Raw genomic sequence first — 27232 nt, 5'->3', positions numbered from 1 at the left:
TCAGTATTCTGGGCCCATGTCAGTATGGGCTGCAAGACTGGACCACTTGTGTGCTAAATTTGCATAGCATTGTTATCATTTTTATAAAATTTAATTGTATATCAATAGTTTAAACCTTATATCAGTTATGGCTATAAGCTATGATCTAATCCTGCAAGGTGCTGAGCAAACTCCAGTAGGCTGCTCAGCACTTTTCAGGAGGTGCTCAGTGTAGGCCGTATTACTTCTGTTCCACAGTTCCACAATACTGATTAGGTGGATGAATGAATTGTGATGCAATATGTTATATTTTGATATGAAAGTGTACAACCTGGGCCTGATCCTACAAAAACTTATCCAAATTTGAAACTTTTACCCACATAATCCTTTCTATTGACTACATGGGAATAAGGACTAATCACTTGATAATGGTTTACAGTATCAAGTACCCACAGGTATTTTATTACTTTGTTTTGCACAAGGCACTAGAAATATACAGGAAGTGTATAAATAAATATTAAATGTGAATTTTTATGATAGCTCTGATCAAGATGCAGAACGATGGTTCAAATTTGTCCCTGGCACTCTTAATGAAGTTACACCGGAGCAAATATGGCTCAGTTTATTTAGCCTGTTTAATTTTGGCTTACTCAGATACAAAATTTTTAGTGGTAATAGTTCATACTGTACATCTGTTGGTTTGTTGTACCACTTCTTCACATTCCTGTTTCCTTAGTTCCTACTAAAATTAAGCTATTTATTTTTTTAAGAATTCCCGTACTAAAATTAATCTTCCTTTGTGATGTTTTTTCCCCTTTCAAAATTTTCAAATTTTATTTGTAAGAGTAGCTTTTTCAGAAAGCGGAGGAAATGGTTTTCAAATTAAATTTAATTCTTCTCATTCTGGTACAGCAAATGGACTTTGTTTTAGAATCTATCTTTTGATTACCCATAATATTATTGTAGCTTTTTCATAATTGATGTTAAAAATCATTCTTCTAATGTTATTAAGCATGGTGTACTGAATGGTGTACAAGTTTGATTGGTATACTGTATTGGACTAACCTTGCATTCCTTGTACCCACTAACTTCTGTTACAGTTAGGGGTGAGTCTATTATCACTATCAATTTACTGATGGTATACTTTTTGTATTACTTTTGGAAAAATGTTATCCAGGCAGTTTGTCACACCACTTTCATCCGCCAAGCTTCACCCTTACTTAAAACTCTCTTCAAGAAACCAGTATACTGTATACAATATTTCTGGTTTCCTTTATTGTTCCTCTTAAAAATACTCATGTGACTTTCTCTTAGTACCTTTCGCGCTCACAGACAAATTCACTGTTCACTGCTGATTCACTCAGCTCAGGGGAAAATTGTGTTCCAGCTATAGGCAACTTCATTGTTCCATAGAGGTATTTTTTTCTGGCTTCCTAAATGTATGGCATGATAGATCAAAAATATTAAGTTAAGCATTGCTTTTGTCCTAATGGAAGTAAGACCCCTTGCTATAGCTATCTTGGGTTATTGTAACACAGGTTGAATATATCAGTGATATGTGAAAGGGCAAGCATAGTTTATTTCTCTTAATGACAGCTCCAAGTATTTCATTTGGGCTGGTTTCTCAGTTCCGAGGTCTTCAGTTTCCATGTTCAGGGAGATATTGGAAAATGCCTTTCCTCTTGAGCCATCTGTTTGGTGTTTTAGCTTTGTAAGCTTATGTTAGTTATAAACCTTGGGTGTTGTCTCATAGTTTTATTCATAGTAATATGCCTATGCTTAGTTTGTTTCTATATAAGAGGAAGTTTATGCATTTTTATAATAAGTGTACAGAAGTTCAGACTGTCAAACAGATTCTGAATATGTGTTTTGGAGAGTTATTTTTGAATGATCAGATTTGAAAATACTTTGGTAATCCCCTGTGAAAAAAATGAATCCTAAAAATATAGAACATTTTTACAGGACTGAGTCAAATCAATCCCTGGTGTAACCTTGTTGACATTAGTCATGTTACACCATTCTGACCATAGTATATTTTTTCCCGTTTGCACATTTTGTTCACGTTGTATGTATTCACAGAGTTTTGCCTGAGAAAGGAGTGGAGGAGGATAGGGGTCTTTTCTGTAAAAAACATGAAAAGTGTTTCTTTTAAAAACTAGTTTGCTTAAAATCCTTTTCCTCTAAGTAGTCCACACATTCTTAAACACTTTTCTCAGGAACCTCAGCTCCCCAAAGAAATGTATACACTGTGCATTAAGACCACTGCAAAAATTTAAGACCCAAATCCAACAAATGCTTAGGCATGTGTGGAAAGTTACTCATATGAGTCAAGTTACACATATAGGCAAGTAAGTTACACTTATGCCTACTTATTTGAAAGAAAGGGGTCTGAAAAGCAGAAGATCAATGCAGCTGCAAAACTTCCTATGAATTCAGAGAAAGCAGGGTCAACAGACTACCCTCCCCCTCCACCTTTTATACAAAATGCGGGGGGAGAGGGAGAGAGCATGATTAAGCAGTGCAGGTGCAGGCAGTTTCCTCTTGGACTTTGCTGGGAGCTTTGTGTGCATCAGGGCGAGAGGATTAGACCCTAACTTTTTGGTACAAGAAAATAAAGTGTGAGGAGGGGAGTATAAATTCCATTTGAAGGAGGTGGGAAGGTGTGATGGATAGTCAGAGAATCTTTACCATTGGGTTAGTATTTCGTAGCCATAGGAATTCACAAAAGTTTTGACTACTGGCTTCTATTGAAGAATCCTCCCAGATTGCAGCTACTGATCGTGAATGAAGTTCACCCCCTGTGCAGCAGGCTAGCACAAGGCTATATACTACTTAAATCTCACGTAGGTCTGACTTTGAGGCTTAAGTGGGATTTAAGTGGGGCATAGACATTGTGCTGGCCTTCTGAACAGGGGTGAAATTTAAACTGTTGCTCAGAATGTCTTCAGGCCAAAGAGTGCATGTTCGTGTTTTCATAGTGTATTTGCATGTTTTTGAATGTTTGTCTAAAGGTGAATTGTGTGGAGAATGTAAGATCCAGGTCAAGTACTGCAAACAATGCTGCTCAACCTCCTACAGTGTTTCCTGAATCAGACTAATACTGTGCAATCTATTTTCATTTTGAACATTATATTAAAGAAAAGGTATTTTGCTTTGTCAGAGACAAGTATAATTACCAAAGTCACACAATGTAAGTCTCCCTCTTCTTTACTGTCCAAGAAACATAAATAAATTTACATGGAATAATTTGTGATTTATATGAATTGCTCAAAAAACAGCATTAGCTGCAAAAGACTCTATTTACAGGGTGCCAGAAAAAACCCTTGTTCAAATGGCCCTTGTGAGTAATTCAATGGTTGTCATTTCACATTAGGCCTGACACCAACCACAAAATATGTTTACTTAGTAAAAAAATATATTTTCCCATTTATTTATGGGCTAAGGGTGAATTCACTGCTGTACAGAGGGCCAGCCCAAAGCCTCTGCTCCACTTAAATCCTACTTAAGTCCTATTTTGGGAATTTAAGTGGGACTTTGGTAGTACATAGGGGTGAATTTCACCTTTAGGGCTTAAACCTTTTTCCACTAGACTCAATGGCAAAACTGCTATTGACTTCATAGGAGAGTGAATGGGGCTGTAGTTATTCTGAGGCTGGGACAAGAAACAAACATATTATCAGGAAAAATAAAAGATCCCGTTTTATTATTTAAAACCTTGACCTTTGTATCGCTGTAATTTTGCTGTGCCTTTTTTGTATTGTGAATGGAAAATCCCTTCTAGGGCCAGCGTTTTTGAGGGGGAAAAAAAAAAGTTAGGCCTACAGTTTAGTTGTAAAAGTTGACTTGTAAATAGCCAAGAATAATAAATTATCATAAGGACATGCACTTTTTGGTATCCTCACTTCAACCAACTAATCAAATTATATGTCCTATTTAAGAAAAAAAACACCAGCATCAGGCAAGATTTAAATTGTATAACACTGAAAAATCATTAATTTCAGCTCTAACAAGAATACTGTATCTGAATCAGGAGCCAGAGTTCTTAATTTACATTTATACTTGGCAAAGAACATGTTTAATTTGAAGACCATGAGTTGTCCCATTCACTACTCACATGTTTAAAGTTAAGCATGTGCATAGGAACTTTGTTGAGCTGGGCCCATAAATGGACACTACAATCTTTAAAATCAAACTTCTATCTTAAAAAAAAAAGTTTGCTTACTGTTGTTACAAATAACACATCAAGGGATGAGAACAAAATAACTTTCTATGTGATTTCAGTTATGTGCATTTGACAGCACTTTGTATATTGTTGTTTTTCATTATTTCCACTATGTAGTCATACAATTTCTCCTACTTGTGTAGGTCTTCACAAAGCAAGAGGGGAGAGGAAAACATTTTTAAAATGTATGAAAATGGGAAAACCTCAACTCTTGGCAAGGGAACACGGGGCAGGTTTAGAACCAGAAACTACCTTAAACTGTTTTGTTAAAAATCAACTAGATTTCAAGTTGATGGTGATCCTTGAAATGATTTCCACATCTAATTTACATCAAAAAACTGAAAAGAAAATTGTTGCCATCTAGTGGTTATTCTGAGAAAAGCACATCGATAAAGACTAATTATTGGGCCTATCTTGAAAAACTGTTGACTTCAACAGCAGTAGGATCAGGCCCTAAGAATTAATGCAACTGAATGTTGGCATTCTATACTAGATGAATTCAGTCATGAGTGCCTTTCTTCCAAGGATCTCAAAGTTCTTTACAGATCCCCTGGCTGGGATGATTTAATCGGGGATTGGTCCTGCTTTTGAGCAGGGGGTTGGACTAGATGACCTCCTGAGGTCCCTTCCAACCCCGATATTCTATGATTCTATGTTAAGGCAATTACTTTGCAACTCTTATTGACACAGGTAGTATCACCGCTAATGTGAGGAAGGCGATTCTAATTTCTCCGTAACTCAATAAATATCACCATAGGGTTTTTTTGGGGTAGTTAAAGATAATATCTGTTTTGCAGATGGGTAAAATGAAATGCACAGTGGTGAAGTCACTTATCTAAGGTCACACAGTGAATTAGTTGCATAAGAGCAGTTAGTGGGGAGCAGTATTGTCTGTGGGATTGAATACTTGACCAGGAGTTGGGAGAGCTCAGCTCTACTCCCAGATCTCCCCCTGGCCTGCTGTGTGACCTGGGGCAAGTCACTTCTCCTCTGTGCCTCTGTTTCCCCTTCCACCCACTTTCTGTCCTTGTCTATTTAACTTGTAAGCTCTTTGGCACAGGGACTGTTTCTCATTATTGTACAACACCTAACACAACAGGGCCCTTATTTCAGATGAGATCTCTAGGTGCTGCTGTAATACAAATAATAAATAACGAGAGCTGGGGTTATGTAGCTCTGTACAAGGGAACATCCTTATACAGAAGGATATGTTTTCCCCCAAATAGTTTATTCTCCATTTTCAAAAGTAATAACCCTCATTCCCCCTCAACCCCACCCCCACTCCAAAAAAAAATCCTCTCAAAATGTTTTCTGCTGGAAGATGTCACCTGGCAAATTCGGTTCTCACCATACTCTGACATTCAACATCTTATAATGAGAGGGAGGTGTGGATGTGACAAAATGCAAATGACTTTAAAAATAGCCATCACCTACTCCCATTCATGAACTCTGGCCTCAATTATGGTTGCCACAGTGCAGGCTTACTGGAAGAAAAGGATTCAGGAAGTCAGTAAGGAGCAAGTGCGGCTGTAGCTGCACACCAAGCAATGTTTAAAGGGCTACGCTGGGGTGAGAGCATGTTACAGTATTGAAAGGGTCTCTAGTGAGCAGGCTTCTTGCAGCACCTGGTATTAGTATTTGCTCCTGTTTTATACAGACCTAATCTCTACTGTCACTGCTGCAACTGCTCCCTCATGGCAGTTTTCTGGCCCTAAGGTTCTTAGGGCCAAATTCTGCAAATATCTATGCCCATTGAAGACTACTTGTGTGAATTAGGAGTGTTTGCAAGATTGACCCTTAATTTAGTCCTTTTCACATCACATTTGTCTCATAAATAGTGCTTTCTCATTTATTTCCACTAATCTCTCTTGTAGTTCAATAGGTGTCTGGTACTGATAGACCTTACTTATATGGCTTATTGTATACTGAGAAAATAAGTGTTATACTTGTCAAGCATGGTTAAATGGAAAATGGTACTGAAAAAGCAAAAACAAGTCCTCTGATTGATTTTTAAAATAGATTAAAACAACTATGTTTTGCATTTCATCCAAAATAAAATATTAGTTCTTCAACCCATGCATATAGCTGTGTGAGAAAACGGAGATGAATAATTTCCTTATAAGAAGTGTTACTCAGAACAGGTCAATAAAATTGTTGTTATTCCAGCTGATTTTAAACAACTTTACTGTTGCCTAAATTCTGCAAATGCCTAATCAGTTTAAAGTATAAGAATATATTTTAGGAGAGTTATAGCCATAGGATTTTTCTCTCGTCTTAATCTACACAATTTCGTAAAAAACCCACATACTAACCTGCTAGCAGGTTACTGGACCACCATCAAAGAGACATTTGGGGGGAAAACATAAAGTCTAATAGTGCAAACTCTCTTTCCAATAAGGAGAAGGTCCTTATTCAAAGGCAGTGTGACTACTTGGATGAGAAAAGTCTTACACAGTCAGGTTCTAAATCCCCCCACCACCACTGTGAGGCAGGAAGATAAGTTTTGAAATCCCTACTTTATAGATGGACAGGATGAAATGGAAAGATTGAATCACTCTAGGGCCATGGAGTCAGAGCTGGATTTAGAGGCTTTTGTTGTTTGTTTGTTTGTTTGTTGTTATTACATTGGTAAACCTGTGCTATGGCACTTTACAAACAAATAAAGTGGCAGGGCTTTTATCTGAAAAACCAAGTCCATGCTGTAACCAGTACACTGTGCACCTGGTTCTCCACTGCCTTTACATTTTATACGGCCATTTACACCTGTGCAAATTGAATGTGAAACACTACCAGGTCAGAATGATAGCATTTTACTCTTCCTTTCATCACATGTAAATGATCACACAGATGCAAAGCAGTAGAGAATCAGCTCAGTGTGCCTCCTCTAATAAACTGGTTTCAGAGTAGCAGTTAGTCTGTATTCGCAAAAAGAAAAGGAGTACTTGTGGCACCTTAGAGACTAACAAATGTATTTGAACATAAGCTTTCATGAGCTGCAGCTCACTTCATTGGATCATTTTATTATTTCCTCTAACAAACTGTGGTCATTCAGCAGGTGGGTACAAATGTATCATAGACTTACAAATGATAAGTATGTGAGTACATTTGGCTGATTAATGAGCAGGTTAGGAAGGCTATTCCATCTTGTTCTTTGCTTGTATAAATGCATTTACATCTGATTTTACAGTATTTTTTTAGTCAGGTTCCACACAATCTGAGAGTGGCTTAAAAATCATGAGTTTTTAACATAATAATAAATGGGTTTTTAGTTGCCTTCTAGTTCCTGAGCCTTTAGGGTGCACTCAGATCACATTTTCAAACTTTCTTTGCAACCAGAAGGGCTAGAAGCTTATTTTTGTTAATGAAAGCAGAGGTTTTCAGCTAATTGCTTATCTCCAGAGCTAAGGCTTAAAGAAAAACACCAAATATCGCAAGTCTCATGCTGAAATCACAAGAGTCGGGAACACTGATTTTAATCCAGGGATGTTCAGAGTCTTCTTATACAACTATTTTTTAATAATCATCTGTTTATTTCCTCAGGGGATATTTTTGGCCATTTCCGTAATTTTTTTCCCTCTAAAAGATTTCCCTTCCCTCCTTTGATCAAGAGAATGATTAGATGTTGGCTTCTTATTATGTCCCTTACTCAAACAGCTTGCAGTGTGAGTTTGCTGACATGCCTCTTGAAAAGTATGAGTTCATGTATTTCTTTTGTACAAAGTCTCCCCTCCCACATTTTAACATCATCTGTGGGAGCTCAGCATATTAAGAGCTATAAAGAAGTCCTTGTTAAAATCAGAGTTATGATAATATATTAATCATTCTTCCTATTGATGTAGTTTTTCATATGAAAGTATCATTTCATAAGCCGTTTGGGTGAAACCAGATCTCTTGTTCAAAGAGAAATTATGATGACACTGTAATGAAGACAGATAATTGAGAATACTTATTAGTATATTAAATAAACCCTGAATTTAATTCCTAATATTTTTTTAAATAATTAACCCTCTCTTTCACAGCAACAGTGGAATCATTTATTGCTCATTCTATTGCATTTTATTATCTGACATCATTTTCCAGTAATCAGACTGGTTTAATATTCGTGGGTGCTTTGTAATAGATGTTGATGTACACAGTAATAGTAATTATTATTATTATTTATTATTTCATACACAAGTGTGCTAGGCACGTCACAGAAGAACTGGAAACATATGGGATGAAATCCTGCCCCACTGAACTCAGTGACAACACTCCCATTGATTTTAATAGGGCCAGCATTTCATCCAATTTACCTACCCAAAAGAGCATGCAGTCTAAGGCCCTGATTCTGCAAAAGACTTACAATTGTGCTTAACTGTATGGCCTGTTAGTGCCATTAACCTTGACAGGATTATCTCATAGTGTATGAATAATAAGCACATGTGTAAGTCTTTGTAAGATCAGGACCAAAATACTGTAATTGGGAGTCCAGATAAAGATCAGATTCTGCTTTCCATTATGGTGTGATTAAGAGCAGAAATTGGTCAAACAGCTCTATTAGATCATTTTAACCAACTACTGCCCCTGAGGGAAAAAAATATTCTCTCATATATGACCCTGAAATCCTTACTGATGTGTAGTCTGCAGTCACATTGCTCCTTTTCTTGGACAAGTATTCAGTACATAGACTCACCATATTTTAAATCTGTCCTCATTCAGTGAATCAGTTTTTAACTCCACATCTGTGTAGTTCTTAGTCCTAGTCAGGACTTCAAGTCATATGTCAGTGCTCACACCTTCACAAGGGAAGGCAGATATGCTTCTTTTTGAGGTTATGGCTTACTGTAATATCTATTGTTTAGAAGTATAGTTGAAATAAAAAACTTTAGAGACTAATCAATCTCCTTAGCTTTGTTTTGCCAATCATTTTCAGCAGCCCCCTTACTGCTTTGTATTTTACAATACAACAACCAGGCTGTTTGGGGAGGCACAACCTTCCTGGCCCTCCATACAGTTTCGCAACCCCGCTGTGACCCTTGGGCCAAAAAGTTTGCCCACCCCTGCTCTATCTGGTTGTCATATGTGGGTTGGGAAGGAATTTCCCCCCAGGTCCAATTGGCAGTGACTTTGTGTGTGGGAGGGGGTTTGCCTTACATATCCCGATGCTGCAGATGATCATTTGCCAGGATTATCTGGATAGCTCTCATTTAATTCCCTGCCATTTCCGGGGCCTTGGGCATTGGTACACCTCGGTCTCTCTTATTTCCTCTCAGTGGCACATAATAGTCTAGTCTCCTGTAGGTGGTAATCCTTTGGTCTAATTTCAGTTTCTGGGTTTGGTGTGGGGGTGCTGGGTGGTGGCTTGTGATAGGAAATCAGATGATCTGGTGGTCCTTGTGTCCTTAAACTCTATGACATGACTAAGGATGAAGTATTTGAGATTAGTGTAGTCATAATTTTCAGCTTTTATGCACTGAAAGCTATGTCATGAGTAATAATTTTCTGCCTTATTCAGAGTCATTTATTTGATCAGAAATATTTCTTTTTTATAAGACACATGATATTAGTGCTTAAGTCTCAGTGTTGGCTGGAAATGAACAACATCGAGTTAAAGAGAAGCAGGTGTTTCACTAAATCAGTGGTTCCCAAACTTGTTCCGTCGCTTGTGCTGGGAAAGCCCCTGGTGGGCCGGGCCAGTTTGTTTACCTGCCGCATCCGCAGGTTCGGCCGATCGCGGCTCCCATACTATTTTATGTAGTATTATGTAAAAGGGTTGGTCCCTTTAAATAATTATGATTGCTTGGGGATTGTTAACTCATAGTATTTATTACCTTTCACTTCTGTTTTGCAGAGAAATGGTCAATGCATGGTTTGCTGAGAGAGTTCATACCATCCCAGTCGGCAAGGAAGGAACCAAAAACCACAGTGAAGATTGCTCTTGTCCTGCTCATCAGACTACCAGAGCTGAAAGCCCTAACCCTGGGACACCAGTAAGGAAAATCTCTGCTTCTGAATTTGACAGGCCTCTAAGGCCCATCATTGTCAAGGACTCTGTTGGAACCGTAAGTTTCCTTTCTGGCTCTGGAAAAAAGGAACAGATGCCTCTGCAATCTCCAAGGATTGGGACTGATGCAGGGGATCAGTGCTCAAGACTCTTAGAACTAGTGAAAGATATTTCCACTCACTTGGACGTCACAGCCCTTTGCCACAAAATTTTCTTGCACATCCATGAGCTCATAGCTGCTGATCGTTATTCCCTTTTCCTGGTCTGTGAGGATAGCTCCAATGAGAAGTTTCTTGTCAGCAGGCTGTTCGATGTTGCAGAAGGTTCCACCTTGGAAGAAGCTTCAAACAACTGCATTCGCTTGGAATGGAACAAGGGAATTGTGGGACATGTGGCAGCTTTGGGCCAGCCTTTGAACATCAAAAATGCATATGAGGTAAATATGGAAATTTTGTGTAAGTAAAAAGAGGCCAGATCTTCAGATAGTGTAATACATGCAGTTCATTGGAGCCAGATTGATTTACACTAACTGAGGATCTGGCCTCAAATATCTCTCTCTAAAATATATGCACATTTGGCTACATATGATGTTTGAGGAATGGATGTTTGAAAACAAGTGATGGACATTTGAGAGTAAGGGTCAAGTTTTGATCCTGGCCTTAACCAGGTCTCTATTTTTCCACCCACAATTATTTGCGTTTGTATTTCAGGACACTTAGAAATGTATGATTTTGATTGTACCAAGAAATTGGGTATTTAAAGTGGGCTAAATTATGGGGGCAAATAATTGTTTGCATTTTTAAAAATAAAAATATAGGCTAACATATGAACATGTACTTCTATATGAATCCTAAGGCTGCATAACTGGGCATAATGGGATGAAACTGAGCAAAGGAAAATGTAGGCTGAATATCAGGAAAAAACCCTGATAATAAGATACATTGGGCTGTGGAAAAGTCTCCCAACTGAAATGGTAGAATCCCTATTACTTGAATGATTTAAGCCTAGACTGACAACCTGCAGAATATCCTGTAAGAAACAACGCTGCTTGATAGATAAAGCGGGTTTTGTGCATTCAGAGTTAGGGATAAGGAAAGAGAAGGGTTCCCAAGTGGAACAAACACTGGAATTTTGACTTGAAAATTACCACTTCTAGTTGGTCATTTCTTCATCCTCCTGAGTGGATTTTTTGAGGATGTGTGATATTGCCAAACAATATTTTCCAGCAGCAATACATATAAGGGTGATATAATGTGCTTTAATGGTCATCGTTCATGAAGACTCTGATAAGTATTTTCTGGATTTGGGCCTAAGTATATATTTCGCTTTAAGCACGTGAGATCAGTGGGAGTATTCATGTGCTTAATGCTAAGTACGTACGTAAATGCTTTCCCAGATCGGGGTCATTGTACTGAGCTTGAAATCAAATGTTGGTGAATTAATAATCTTCCTTTTAAGTACAATTTGGTGCATTTTAGTGAGACGATAAAATAAAATCAGTGTTCCAGAATGATACATACAAATAAAACAAAAAACAAACAAACAAAAAAACCCCAAACCAAACTCAAAATGAAAAGGAAAAGAAATTTAATCTCATTGCACAATTTATACTTGGAATTTTTTGACAGTCTGTGCTAATTCTCATTGCATTTTATGTAAATACAAGGGGTATGATTTTTTTACTCGTGGTACATAGTCGCAGACCTATAATGCCAGTGGGTCTACACTTTAACATAATTATGTTACCAAATGTGAAATTAGGATTAAGGCTGGGATTCAAAAGTGCCTCACTGAGTTTCAGTGGGATTTGGTTGCCTAACTCCCTTATGATCCTTTGAAAATCCCAGCCTAGATGGCTATAACTTTGGTGAGAGCAAAAATATTATATTGCCAGTGGAGTCATTTTCAGTGTTTCCATCTTTTTGCAATAATAATAGGGATTTTATACATACACAATACAAATCAGATTTTATATGGGGTGTTTCTTTTTCTTCTGGACACCTGCCCTATGCCTCACACTCAAGACCATTCTTCCTATACAAGCACTAGCTTACCCCAAAGTTGTGGTGGCAGAGGATCCCAGAACCAAAAGCTCTTTCTTTTCAGTTCCTATCCTGGTATGTATTCCTACAAATTCTATAATGCTTACAGTTTGCCAGCTCCCTATTGGGCTGATTGCACTGAATGACTCAAATTGGTGGTGAGAATTTGTTCTGATTGTCAATGACTATTTTTAGGTACATTACGAATAAGTCTTGCAGGAACAACAGTGAGTTTTTAGAAAACGGTTATTTTTGTATTAAAGCTGCTTTCTGAAGCTCATGGGCTTGACTTTTCAGTGAGCATAGGAGAGAGATTTAGGAAAGCATGGGAGCTTGTCAGCATCCTCCTGCAAACACTTTTCAACACTGAAAAGAAAAAAAAGTACATTTCAGATGTTTTTGGTGTATATTCCATAAAAGCCCATTCTCTGACTTTTTTCCTCAGATGGGGTGTTACTCATTTTAACCCCCAAATGGAAATCCTAATCCTATTAATAAGACTTACTTAGCCACGCCGGCCTGCCTTTTGGTGTGTTTTGAAAATTTCCTCTCAGAACAAAAGATGTGCTAAAAATGGTTATGCATGAATATCCAGCCTGGACAAACAGCTTTTCCTAAGCTTACTGCATTTTCTGACCTTTGTATATATCCACAAGTGTTTATATTCATTATAAGCAGTTTGTTTTGTACAGTATTGCTAGAAATTCACTCAGTCAGTAATAACTTATATTTACATAGTTATTGTCTCACAATGGAAACATTGTGACCCTGGGTAACAGTTAAGAAAAATGCTATAATTCCTCTATGGGCCTATAAACTGGGGAAATAAACAAGACATTCTTTGAGTGGGTACTTAATTCAACTTTTTCCGCCCTGTCAGGATCCCCGATTCAATGCAGAAGTTGACCAAATCACAGGATACAAGACTCAGAGTATTCTTTGTATGCCAATAAAGAACCACAGGGAAGAGGTAAGCTGCAGTACCTTGATCATCTTATACAATAGCGTATATGTAGCTCTGTTAATTCGTTTAAACACTTTTCACCTGTAAATCATTATCTCACAGTAGAAAAAAAGCTTTTTTTTAAATGTCCTGCCTGCATATCATTCGATGGAGTAAAATTTTACTCCCTTTTCTGCTTCACTGATGTTAACCAAATAGAGTTGCTGAGAAGAGCTTACACACAATTTTTTATTTTAAAACAATGTTGTTTCTATTTCCAGTTACAAAAAGGTTTCTGCTTCCTTATACACCCAAAACTCCCAGTTCACTTCAGTAAAATCAATAGGAGTTTTGTGTGTGGAAGAAATGCAGGAAGAAGTGGTAAAAAAATGAGATTCTTTCAAACTATAGCTGCTTATCATGTATGTGCTACTATCTTTAAACGTGTAAAATACATGCCAGTAGTGCCCAATAACTTCAAATCCTAATTACAGTCCCACTTATTGTCTCATCCATTGTATAAGCCATGAGAAGGGACTTTTCCCTGCAGAACCCTGTGATTCTCTTAAATTGAATGAAAGATGATCTTCCTTTTCTCTCTTTTCTGAATCAAAGATACTCCTCAAATGTTGTTTTACTGTGGCTTTTCACAATGCATATAAATCTTATCTTTAGATGACACTTTTCAGTTTTTAACGCTATGTAAAATGGTGACCATAACGTTCTACCAAATACCTCACAAGTTTAAGATATCAAGCGGGGGTTCCCTTTCATAGACCCAGGGCAACATTTTCAAAAGTATGTACGTGAAGTTAGGCACCTGTATCCACATTTTAAGTACCTAAATAAAAATGGCGTGATTCAGAGAATCTGAGCACCCACAGCTCACATTACCCTTAATTGATTACACTGGGGTGCATGCGATCAGAATCAGGTCTTCAGATTCTCTGCACAGCTCTCCCCTCCAGTCCTGTGTCACTTCTCACAGCAATACTCCTTTAAGGTCTGATCCTGCTACAACTAGAATCAAGGGAATTTTGTCATGGACTTCAAAGCATAAACAAAGTAGGTCTCTGTTGGGTGGCAACAGCTAAAACCTAACAACAGCTAAAAGAGAAAACTAGAAAATGAGAAATTAAGTGAGGAGTGACATTATGCTGAGGAAATTCACCATCAGCTATCTGAGTAGAGTGATCCTGGTTTCCTTCTCACACTGGTGTAATTCAGGAGTGACTCCAATTAAGCCAATGCAATTACACTGGTGTAAAATTAGTGTTAGTGAACAGAAAATCAGGCTCATTGTGTTTTTATGTATTGCCAATAACTGAAAGAGCTTCTTGAAGCTGGAAGGAATAAGATTCAACCTCATACTGTTCTCCATCCTTCTCAGGATGTTGGCACAGCATAGACTAACCAAGGAGTGCCCCAGAAATTTTCAGACGGGGATTTGCTGTCCACTAAGTCTTCCTTTTTCAGAAGAGTTCACAGTTTGTGTCTAATCAGTTCATACTGTTAAAAATTGCTCAAAAGGCTGATTTGAAAATACCATTTTCCCTTTTTTTCTAACCCTTCCACTCTCCCAGTCTTGTTGCGTAAGACACCAATCTCCCATATTTAACCCCAATTCTCATTTTTACCTTGTATTATCTCATTCATTTGGGTCTGATGATCCTGGCTGACCCAGTGATTAAATGTGGCATCTCCTACATCTGACTTCTGTTTCAAAGTGTTTTTTCACTGCTCCAGGTCTTGTAAGGAAAGTGTTTCAAATTTATAACCCACCACCTCACACTGATCATGAACATGATCACTGTTCTCACAGTCAAACATTGCCCCCACTTCAAAGTGCCTCCCCATGTTAATTGGCAGTAGCTGCAACTGGCCATGAGCCAATCAGTGAGCAAGCAGAACGTTGTGTGCACTGACATCTGGCTGGGAGAGTGGCGCTGGATGTATGATTGATGCAAGATGGAGGGTCTATGTTTTGTCTAGGTCACATGCTTTATTTATGTGCATTGGAAAAAACACAAGAATGCTATAAGCCAAGAACTTAGAATCATAAAGTCATGACAAAATTCAGCTGGCCACAATACATGGGTTCTTACTTCTTACTCTGGTCATACATGAGAAAGAATTAAGTACAAGTATTCTCTGCTCATATGTACCAGCACTCACTTGTTGGGCTGAATGAACCTGTAACTGGCAATATGCCGATCCTGAAAAAAATCTTAGCTACGTTTCCCCTTCTAAGCACAACAGGAGTTCTAGATGAAATAAAGCAGGCACCTATTTATTATGAAAATAGAAAACAAACTGACAGATTAACAAATTGGCAAAGGCTAAAGGAGGAGGGGGGAGTGAAGTGTTACTTCTATATGCTGTAAACTGGAAGATCTAAACTTTGGAATTTCTCTTAGGGGACTCTTTTGTTATTTTAAAGTCTCTTACCAGAAGGTTCTCATCACCCTCACTTTAATGCTCTGCTGACACTTTTCTGGAATGAGATTTAATTCAGTGAATCAACTCCTCAATTACCATCTGCTTTCAGCTTTTTTTTTTATTAAAAGCATCTTCCACCCCAAACAAAGAAACCACCATGGTTCCTCCATGCCTCCCCAACCTAAAAAACAAAAACCAGACCAAGCCTTTGTAATGATATTGTATCTAGCAGCTAAAGAAAACTGCTTTAGTGCAAAATTTCACTAGTCACAGTCCAAATATGTAGCCAAATATGTCTCTGAGACACATCTGAAAATAAATACTTAGAAAGAGAAGCAGGTCTTTTCTACCTGGAAATTTGGCCCCTGGAAAATACATATGATACATATATTATTGGTATGTTTAAAGCAAAAAGTCAGTATGTGATCTGCAGAAATATCATGGCTGAATATCAAACCTCTGGGTCAGTTGGGGAATGAAGATTTTTCCAGAAGAGATGAAAAGTAGGCTCAGATTAGTCTAAACTTCCACGTGGAACCTGAGCTGAGGAGCCTTCTTAGAAATAACACAAGATGAGGAGTAAGTTCTTCAAGAAGCAGAACCCATGGAGAAGGACTAATGAAGAACTGTAGTGGTCTTATCAACAAAAAGCACCATATGCAAGAGCAAGAACCTCAGTACTTCACAGACGCATAAAGAATGGAAGTAAATATGTTAATAACAAAAAGTAAACTTTTATAAAGCATTTTTTCTACTTATTAATTATAGCTGAAAGAGCCAATAGAGACTAGGCATATCAGGCCCGGGACTGGAAAACACTGCTGTCTGTACTTTTCAGGCTCAGAGCAATGGGAGATTTACACAGTGCTAGCTCTGTTTGTGACAAGCTCCTATTTTCCCCATGAAGAATTACAGATGCAAGCTGGACAAGCTTTGAGTAGCACTGGAAGGGTTTTGAAGCAAGTTCTGATATCTGCAGGCCACTGCTGCACAATCTTTGGTAACTAAATAGAGCTTCTATCCCATCCTACACAACAAACATTGCCACATAGTTTGCTTTGGCATTCCAGAATGTGCCATCTGATGTTTATAACTATTTAGAAAAATCAAGAGGGAAGAAAGATGAGAAACCTGACTCTTATACTACAAATGGAAAAACAAACAAACTGGCCATGAGTGAATCCATTTCAAACTTATCTGTGTTTAAAACTGTCATACAGTGACTGCTAAGCCATTTGAAACGTGCCATTTGTTCCCTCTGGGTTTTTTCTTCTGGCAATTCTCTAATGACAATAGATAACTCCATAACCTGATACCCTCTTAGTTTATGAAATCAGCCACACTGACTATGAAAAGTAAGAGAAAACACACACAACTCTAAAATTGACTGAATTCTTATCATCAAGGTACAATGACCACCAGTAAAAAGTTATTAGCCAACTGTTACCATATAATTACCATGGTTATTTCTTGTTTTATTTATAAGGGGAAACTGTGGTATTTGTTGGCCACAACTGTAGCTGTAGATCTTGATTATTACCAGTTCAGTGCTACAGTGCATTTTCAGAAAGCAGGATTGTTAAAAGTACCTTCCTTCTGCTGAGAAGATAGCTCATTCATTTTCATTAGGAGAGCCATAACACAGCCTTCCAACATTCTTAATGCACCAAGAGTACTCCTCACTGCAGGAGAGAAGCGTACACCTATATTCCCAGGGCTTAAATTCTTATAGAGTATTTTTGGAGGGCCCCCCACCCCCTCTATAACATGCTATAAAAACTTCAGGGGGTTGAAAATATTTACCGGAGCTCTGGTCTGGACAGCTCCAGCTGAATTTAAGCCCTGTGTATTCCTCTGTATATGTGTTGTTCCAGATCAGCCATGATCCAGCAAATAACTTAAACACATGCTTAACTTTGAAGCCAATAAGATTACTTACATGCTCAAAGTTCAGGATGTGTTTAAGTGCTTTGTTAGACTGAGGGCCTGATGCTCAGCTCTATGCTCAGCAACCTTTAAGCAGTATCTTTCTCTGCAAGTTTAGTTCAGTGGGACTAAGGTACTACTCAACATGAGTAAGGGTGGCAGAATCAGACTCTTAGCGTTCTGTTCCAGGAACGGGAGTGTGGGATAAATGCACATTTCATATGTGATCTTGGACCAAGTCACTTCTCCGTTTTGATCATCAGCGGTAAAATGGGTATAGTAACACTTCTTTACTTCAGAAGGGTGTTGTAAGTTATTTAATTTATTAATATTTGTAAAGTGCTTTGACAGCTTCGGATCAAAGACACCGTATGTATTATACATGCAAAGTATCGCTTATCATAAACTAACTGCACGGAACAGGCAAGCAAATACCTTGTAGCCTGAGATTTCATGATTTATCAGCAAGAGAGAACAGCAGCAGAAGCCCTGGGATGGTGGCAGCTCAGAACCTTGATCTCTACTGACTGCATAAACTGAGTCTCAGAAGATTTTTTCCATCCCTGAGGTACACTTTTGGTCCTCTAAAATGACTCATGGATGCCTAAGAACACAGGAGCATCACTGATTTAGCCTCAGGCACCTTTATGCTTGAAGTGAGTGGGTTCCAATCTCATTTGGTTTTGGATGGATTCATAGATCTGAAAATGGACTACAGAAATTGCTGTAAATCGTCATCTCCACTTCTGAGCACTTCTCCATGTAATTTTTCAGACTTGTACATGACCATTATAAAACCATTCCTTACAGAAACATCCTGTAGAACTGCACAGTAAATTATTTTTTGTGTGGAATTTTGTGGATAGAATTCTAAGTTAAATTTATGGTTGGTTTGGAAAGAAGATAATTCTATATGAAATTCTATATACTGTCTAGAGTAACTTCTATAAAATCCTATTTTGGTTTCACCCTTATTAACTGTATATAGGATTTTCCCATATGGGAGCTTTGAGCTGAATTAACTCCCAAGCTCTGAGCAGAAGTACGTAAGATTCAACTTCCTGCTGGTCTGCTAGGTGAATGTTTCATTCTGGAAAAGATCACTACAATTGTTGGATTTATTTAATTTTTTATTTTTGCCTGGTCTTCTGTCACTGGGAAGCGCTTTGCTACAAATCAGGGGTGCTATGCTTTTTATAACAGCTTTTTTGTTGCTGTTGTTTGTTGCTGTCTTGCTGACTTTTATTTTTATAGGCCTTAGCCAAGGGCACTAATGACAGTCAGCCTGGGAAGGTGATTCTTACCTTCCTCCCACAATGTAGACATAGTTGACTTATGCTTATGCCTTGATGTTGACGTTGCCTAATGAGCACCTGTACATTTTGACACTCCAACGGTTAGCTAAGGCTAACATTATGGTGAAGAGCATTAGAAATGAAAGTGTTGTTAGTTAAAAGCTAGAGTCTGTAAATAAATATCTGAGCAGGACTGCATACTTTTGTGGCCATGAATCACGCTCAGCCTCTGCAGGGATGAGGAAGCAGAATAAACCTAAAATCACATAGGCCATAATTTCATATCAGTTGGGTCCCTTGTTTTTAAGCCAGATAGTGTTGAATTTCCTCCTCCTGTCACCATTATTTGGTTTAGTGAATCATCTTTCTTCTGGTGTTGGTGTTATTGAATCATTAAATCTTCTCAGGAAGCAAAAGAATGTTCTTAAAGTCAGTGAAAAGGAAGTGACTGTGAAAAAGGGCACTGACTCTCTTTGAAGTAGCTTTCACAGAATTAGGCCTGAGAGTGGAGTGTACAAAAATGCAGCAAGAAGCCATCCATCCAGATAAAATAAAATTCAGAATGCAGCCATCAGCACTGAAGAAATGTCTGCTGTGTTCCATGAAATCCTGAGGGGGTGCACTGCCACTGATAGAGATAGAAGTCAGCAATCCATTTCAAACACTTAGTGACTGTGGTGGCCTCTGACAATTAAAGGAATTCTCTCTCTCTCTCTTTCTCTCTCTCTCTCTCTCTCTCTCTTTCCCTTTAGGCCTTATGAAAGGGGATAACTGACATTCCTGGAGCCAAAAGCCTTCTATCTACTGAACAAGTAGCAACAATAGAAGCTTCCCCACACTGTCAGCTATGCTTTGGTGGGAGGAAATGAATATGAAGGGCGGTTATTCCCATTTATTTCTTGGTCTCCCTTCTGTGACTGGTGACAAGGGAGCCCGCTGAATTACTGTCAGTTGTGAAGTTGCATTTGTGTTGTTCGGTTGTCTCCTATATACTGGAGAGACACTACCAAAACATGTAGCCTGTGATCCAATGGGAGTATTTCCATTGACTTCATTGATATCTGGATCAGAACCTTAGGTTCCCTCCTCCCCGACACACACACACACTCACTCACTCCCTCTCACACTCCCCTTCCCTCTCTCTCTGGGCCAGATTCTGATCCTAGCTCCTGCACACTTCTCTGTGATGTGTGAAGGGGCTGCAATAGCCTGGGGGACAATTCCCCTTATATAGGAGCTGCATAAGGTTGGAACATGCAGTACTCTGCTTCCCTCCCTCACCACCACAGCATAAGGGCTGTGCTGTGGCTGAAAAAGGAAATAACTAACACTCAGCATTGCAGCCCATTGGCAACCATAGAGTGCCTGTCATAAATTAGAGGTCTCCTGATGTAGGTAGATTGCCTGTATTTCAGTCCTTAACCCTCCCTGTGTCTCTGAACTTCCAGTCCTAAATTCTTCCCTGCCCACTTCTGCCTGTCATTCCCCCATCCCCGCTCTTTCTAAACCCCATCTAAATCCTCACTACTTGGGCTCTGGGAATACAAGAAGTATACAGGACATTTTTGTGGGCACATTACGAGAGTAACGAGAAAACGAAAAATAGCTAACTTGGGTTCTGTTGCTAAACTATTCAGCTTTCAACCCAGTTCACACATCACCTGCTTATTAAAGAATTAAGGAAGGTAAAATATTGGGCCTAAGGAACAAGACATTGTCTAATAAAACATGTTTTCTTCTTATTGCTGATTCTTTAACACCAATGCAGTGTCTTCATCAGCTAAAAAGTGCTTGAGTGTGTGTGGATTGTTAGTGTTTGCAGCATCCTTCAGGGCTTACAGAGAGCATTAGAGGAATTCTATAGAACCCAAATATGTAGATCCTTTGCTTGGTGCAGTGTGGATTCCACTCCTCCAATATACATGCAATTCAGGCAGGCTTCCCACATTTTTGTGTTCATAGGTTCATAGATTTCAAGTCCAGAAGGGTTCATTGTGATAATCTAGTCTGGCCTCTTGTATAACAGGTGGCATAGAACTTTCCAAAATAATTTCTAGAGCAGATCTTTTTGCAGTATATCCAGTATCATTGTCACAATCACTTTGGGGCCAGATTTCCATCAGGTGTAAACTAGCCTAGCTCCTTTTGAAGTCAATGGAGCTAAACCAAATTACACCAGCTGAAGATCTGACCTATTTTCATTTATGATTTGCTTGCAAGAAAATTTTTTGAGGTGTTTTGGTTTTATACTAAGCTCTAAAATACAGATCCTATAATCTTCATGACCTGTGTGCTGGCATGTGAAGCACATTTGTCCTAATTACCTAATTACTCCAGAGACTGGAACAGTTCCTCTGGAGTTTTATATGTCTCTTCCTAATTGGCTGCCTGTAAGAACATTTCCCATAGTTTGGCTCAATAGCTTGTCCACCTGAATTTTTTTTTCTCATTATTGTCACTGGGCCAAATCTCACAGAAATCAGTACAGTTTGTTGGAATTTGTACTGTTGTCAGTGAGGTCACAATCCGTTTATCTTGTATGTAGAAATGGCAAACACCTCTAAAACATCTTTAAACATTTATAGTGTCACTGAACCAAAAATTGCTAAGGTTGGTTATCCACATCGAATTTTTATCATCATAAGAAAAGCCATGAATTTCTAACCATTTTAGTCCTTTTTCTTTTTTTAAACACCTATTAATGAAGGGCTTTACAGGGATCTAAAAGAGCGCAAGTTCTCTTGGTATGCATCTTTCTCTTGGTAAAAGAAATCTGCAGTGCTAATGAGGAGAGACTAAATGGTCTTTTTAGTATATGCTAACATAGTCCTTTTACTGTTTCCTCATGGCTCTTTAAGCACCACAAGCTTTCCTTTCATAGAGGAAAGGTGTTTACACAGGATAAAAGTGCTCACCTTTCGGATGCCTCAGAGAGCCTGTGAGCTCATTAAAATTGTCTTAGCTTCTGTGGTTCAAAGCTAATAAAAATACAAGGCCAGTGGTGTGAATAAAGACCTGAGCATCAGCCAGTGTGCCTATAGGTTACCTCAAGAGCATGTGAGGGGGCTAGACAATGTACTTACTGTTCAGAGGCTGCAGCTGTACTTAAGGAAAGCTGCACCTCAGTACGGCAGTGTGAATGCTCATAGGATAAGAGGCACCGTTCATAGTGTATAAAGAGGGTTGCCAATTTTGGTTGGATATATTCCTGGAGATTTCATCACATGACATAATCTTTCATTAAAGATTAATCTTTTAATTCCTGGAGACTCCAGAACAATCCTGGAGGGTTGGCAACCCCTTGTATAAATCATATGCACATTCCTGTTCCCATTGAAGTCAATGAGAGTTTGCTGTATGGAGAATTGAACCGCATGGTCCTCACAATAAAGTATTTATTTAAAATGGACATTTTTGAGTCTATAGCTGGTATCAGAGTAACAGCCGCGTTAGTCTGTATTCGCAAAAAGAAAAGGAGGACTTGTGGCACCTTAGAGACTAACAAATTTATTTGAGCATGAGTTTTCGTGAGCTACAGCTCACTTCATTGGATGCATACCGTGGAAACTGCAGAAGACATTATATACACACAGAGACCATGAAACAATACCTCCTCCCACCCCACTATCCTGCTGGTATAGCCTATTTCCCCTTGTTTTTTCCTACCCCTCCCCCCCCCCACCCAGATGTTCTGGTTTAACTTGGATTTAAACTTGGAGAGTGGTCAGTTTGGATGAGCTATTACCAGCAGGAGAGTGAGTTTGTGTGTGTATGGGGGTGGGGGGGATGTGAGAAAACCTGGATTTGTGCAGGAAATGGCCCACCTTGATTATCATGCACATTGTAGGGAGAGTGGTCACTTTGGATGGGCTATCACCAGCAGGAGAGTGAATTTGTGTGGGGGGGTGGAGGGTGAGAAAACCTGGATTTGTGCTGGAAATGGCCCAACTTGATGATCACTTTAGATAAGCTATTACCAGCAGGACAGTGGGGTGGGAGGAGGTATTGTTTCATATTCTCTGTGTGTATATAAAGTCTGCTGCAGTTTCCACGGTATGCATCCGATGAAGTGAGCTGTAGCTCACGAAAGCTCATGCTCAAATAAATTGGTTAGTCTCTAAGGTGCCACAAGTACTCCTTTTCTTTTAGCTTATCTAAGGTGATCATCAAGTTGGGCCATTTCCAGCACAAATCCAGGTTTTCTCACCCTCCGCCCCCCCCACACACACACACACAAACTCACTCTCCTGCTGGTAATAGCCCATCCAAAGTGACCACTCTCTTTAAAATGTGTATGATAATCAAGGTGGGCCATTTCCACCACAAATCCAGGTTTTCTCACACCCCCCCACCCCCCTCCAAAAACCACACACACAAACTCACTCTCCTGCTGGTAATAGCTCATCCAAAGCGACCACTCTCCCTACAATGTGCATGATAATCAAGGTGGGCCATTTCCAGCACAAATACAGGTTTTCTCACCCCCCCACCCCCATACACACACAGACTCACTCTCCTGCTGGCAATAGCTCTTCGAGACTGACCACTCTCCTTACAATGTGCATGATAATCGGGGTTGGCCATTTCCAGCATAAATCCAAGTTTAACCAGAACGTCGGTGGGGGGGTAGAAAAAAACAAGGGGAAATAGGCTACCTTGCATAATGACTTAGCCGCTCCCAGTCTCTATTTAAGCCTAAATTAATAGTATCCAATTTGCAAATGAATTCCAATTCAGCAGTTTCTGAATAGCTGGTAGTGGCCCATCTTGCAAAACAATGACGTGATCTGTGACACTGATATTTTGGGAAGACTCATGTGAAAGACTTTAAATTATCTTCTCTCCCATTAAGAGAAAACTGTTTTTCCATCCTCCTTAAGTACTTGCTTAACAGTTATAACTTTAATGAATAACAGTTAAACACAATTATTCAGACACATGCACAGCAAAGTTCTTTTTATGTTGTCTGTACTAAAAGCAGGATGGAAAATACTGTTGTTTTAACCGTTCACTGGACTTTATGCTGCTAGGGTCACAAATAATGCCGTTTCTCTGGAGCATGGCCATGACTTGCTGCAAATGTGCCAAAAATTCTGAATTGAATTAAAAGCATAGTTTCAAATAAACTGTAGTGCTTCTCACTATGTAACTTTTCAGATTCTCATGCTAAATAACTTGGGCTCCTTCTACACTGGTGAGTTACATCATCATAATTTGCCACCAGTGCAGCTCCACTGTAAGTAGCAATGGAAAGGTAGGGCAAATGTGACCCAGCTGCTTTTAGCATGTCTCTGAATAGGATTTGAAACAGTGATAAAGTTCCTGGATCTTATCCTACTCTTCAGCTTCCACTCTTGTTAAATTTGCTCTCACTGATAGAGCTGTCTCAATGTTGATTTACAGTTATAAAGTGTTCTTGTATAGAAAAGGCCAGAGCAAATTTTACTTTTGCCAGCCCTTTTAGGTCACAATTCTTGGTTGGTGTCAACTGGCATAGCTGCCTCGAAGGCAGTGGATCTATGCCAACTTATACCAGCTAAGGACTCAGATTCCAACCTTATCTGTCTAATAGGTGCTCTATGAGAGAGACCGATTGATTACAGTAGCATGTAAAATATGGGGAGAGTAAAAGGATATAGGAAAGATACATAGATCTATATTCATATTGTTCATAATAGTAATAAATATAATATGAATCAAAGGACTTTTTTTAAATGGAATGGCAGAAGCATTAAGTAGAACAGTGTTTGGGCTTGATTCTCCTCTCATTTACAGGGTAAATCAGGAAAAACCCCACTGTTTATCTTCAGAACCCATCTTTCCTTCCTAATGGAGCCTGCCATTAAATCACTAAGTTAAACTTATGACACTGACATCTTTCATGTGGCAAAAGATCATGAGCTCATAAGCACAATAATAAGTGTAGGTTCAAGAAGAAGCTAAGCTAGTTTGTGGGATGAAACACTCTTTGTCAGCACATAGATAGTTGTAATAATTGCAAGGGAAGCACAGATAAATACTGTCCAAGTGAATAATTTCTTTGGACAAATATTCTCTATCCTCAAATTTGCTCCAGTGAAAATCTGTGTTTAAAATCCTTTGTTTTTGTTGGCTTCTGTCACAGACCCCAGTTTCTAAAAAGGATGTCCATGTCCTTCATCTGAAAGGCCGGGCTCTAAATTGGTCACAAATTGAGGACCAAGCTTCAGAGCAGCCCTGCAATTTAATTTCTGCCCAGGCAGCAGAATCACGCCCTTCAGTAGAGAGCTGGAGTCAGTGCTAAGCAGTGGTCTCATTTCCACCCTCATCTGTGTGAGTAGTTTAGCCAGTTGCTGGCCAGATGGATTTTTGGTGGATAGGAAGGATTAGAGAACCCATGTGCAGCTTGCTGCAGCGGCTGAGAAACAGCTTTATATGATCAGAGGATACATACAGAGTGGGGAACAAATAAAGAGAAGCAAATAAAACCAGAGGGGGAGCCATTACAAAATCTGGGCTGGGGGTAGGCATTGGGCCTTGGCCAGAAGATTAAAACTCAAAGTGAATTGCTAAATTTTAAGATGGGGATTGTATCTGAGTTTCCTTTGGGTATAATCCATTAAGTGATTTATAGGTTGGTAAATGGAATTAAGTCAGAAATTTTTGAATGCACAGTGTTGAATTTTCCCTCCCTCAGCCTTTTGAATCCCCATCTTCTGTTCGAAAGTATGTGTGTATGTGGGAGTGGGAGAGGGGTTCCTGCCCAAGACCAAACAGAAATTTGAGCCTTGATATGTCAATTGCATGTGTAAAAGGTCTCCATGATTAAATTTTGTTATCCTGGAAGTGCAGCTACATTGGAAAATTAGGCCCTCGAACTCTTGGGCACGGTAAGAAATAATAGATCAGATCCTGGCCACTTCAGTGTCTGCTTTGCTGCTAGTCTGTTGCTTCAAAGCAGCCAAAAACCCAATTTAGCCTCTCTCTGAGAATTCCCCTGGCACAGGCTTCAGGATGGGGGATAGAGGGTGTCATCCTTCCACCTTTGCCAGCCTCAGGCTCACAGCAGAGCTGTGCCAGATTATGGATCTAATCCAACAAGTATCCCATAGAGGCAGATGACTGCAAAACTAAACTACTGTTCCTTTTATTTTACCCTTCCTTTGAGGTAGTTTGTTCAAGTGGGATATTCCTGCATTGACCAATACTGTGAGAAACACATCATGCAGTCTTCACTTGCTACCTGTATTAATAGATAAAAATTGTATTAGCATTTAGAAATCAATTTGATTTTCTTCAGCTTTAGTGCTGCCTACAGAATGCTGTTAGTCAAAGAGTGTCTGAACATGCCCTGGAAGTTGCTCAGTGGGAGGTGAGAGCATTCAGCACCCCCCCAGGAGGCACGCTGTGGCTTGTCGAATTACTTAGCAAGTAAATTTCCACCATGTTTTGAGCAAACACATTGCTCTTCCAGGTTCATTCTGCACCTTTTATCTAAATAAGCACACTGCATCAAAAGGTCACTTTTTTGGCTGAATTTCTTCTCTCCAGTAGGTCCCAAAAATATGAGAAATTCAGATCTTAATTGACCTCTTCTGGAGGATTATTTTCTGTATTCTAAGAAATAAAGTTTTAATCTCACCATAGAGAGAGCGTTATGTCAGGAAACTTGAAATCAGAAGTTCCCCCAGAACGGTTTTGTATACAAAAAAGATTCAGTTAGGAATTTAAAGTAACTTGAAGGTAAACAAGCTTTTATAAGAGTTCATCCTAGCGGGAAATACAGCTGGTCTGTTGATTTCTGTAATCATTTCAGAGATTACAACAGAAAGTATTTTTCTGATTAAAGCAACAAGGAGTTCTTACTATCTGGGGAGTGACATGATATATGTAGATTATATGATATGTAGAGGATCTTTGTTATGTGAGGCCAGTTGGATGTTCATTCTAATGCCTTTGAGAAGACAACCAATATCCTAATTTACAGATGTTTTGTTATGTCCAGAGCTCTAGTGAATAAGGGCATCAAACATAGACTCATGCGACCTGGGTTCAATTCCTAGATGAGTCACCGACTTTCTCTGTTACCTTAGGCCTGTCTCTTATCTATCCTCTGCCTCAGTTCCCCATCTGCAAAATGGGATACTTCCCATGGCCGCTATGAGAATGTAATCCATTAATTGAGAGGTGCACAGACACTATGGTGGTGAGCTATTTGGATAGAGTGCAATATTCACAGTGTTAACAGAGGAAATATACCTCCGTTATGGTGCCTGCGTAGTATGTTTTTAGGAAAAGCCTAACTTTTAAAAAATCCCTTAGTTTGAAGAATAAATGTGAATCTGGTAAGACTATTACGTGTATTATATTTATATTCCTTGTTTATCATTGACAAGAAAAAATCCACTTTAGCAAATTATTTGG

The 27232-nt window shown here is 39.0% G+C and overlaps 1 protein-coding gene across 6 annotated transcripts in view; it reads left to right on the top strand.

Annotated features, from left to right (window-relative positions):
* PDE5A (phosphodiesterase 5A) overlaps positions 1–27232 on the top strand; it is a 94914-nt gene that overhangs the window by 4257 nt on the left and 63425 nt on the right. For all 6 annotated transcript variants that reach the window (XM_073341003.2, XM_073341002.2, XM_073341006.1 and 3 more), the window contains exons 2-3: positions 10032–10620; positions 13107–13196. In XM_073341003.2, the coding sequence (XP_073197104.1) occupies positions 10032–10620; positions 13107–13196 (679 nt within the window). The remainder of the gene's footprint in view (positions 1–10031; positions 10621–13106; positions 13197–27232) is intronic.

Source organism: Lepidochelys kempii, chromosome 4 (genome assembly GCF_965140285.1).
Source record: "Lepidochelys kempii isolate rLepKem1 chromosome 4, rLepKem1.hap1, whole genome shotgun sequence".
Taxonomy (NCBI): domain Eukaryota; kingdom Metazoa; phylum Chordata; order Testudines; family Cheloniidae; genus Lepidochelys; species Lepidochelys kempii.
Note: the sequence above shows the minus strand (reverse complement) of the source record. Positions and strands in the feature narration are given on the sequence as shown.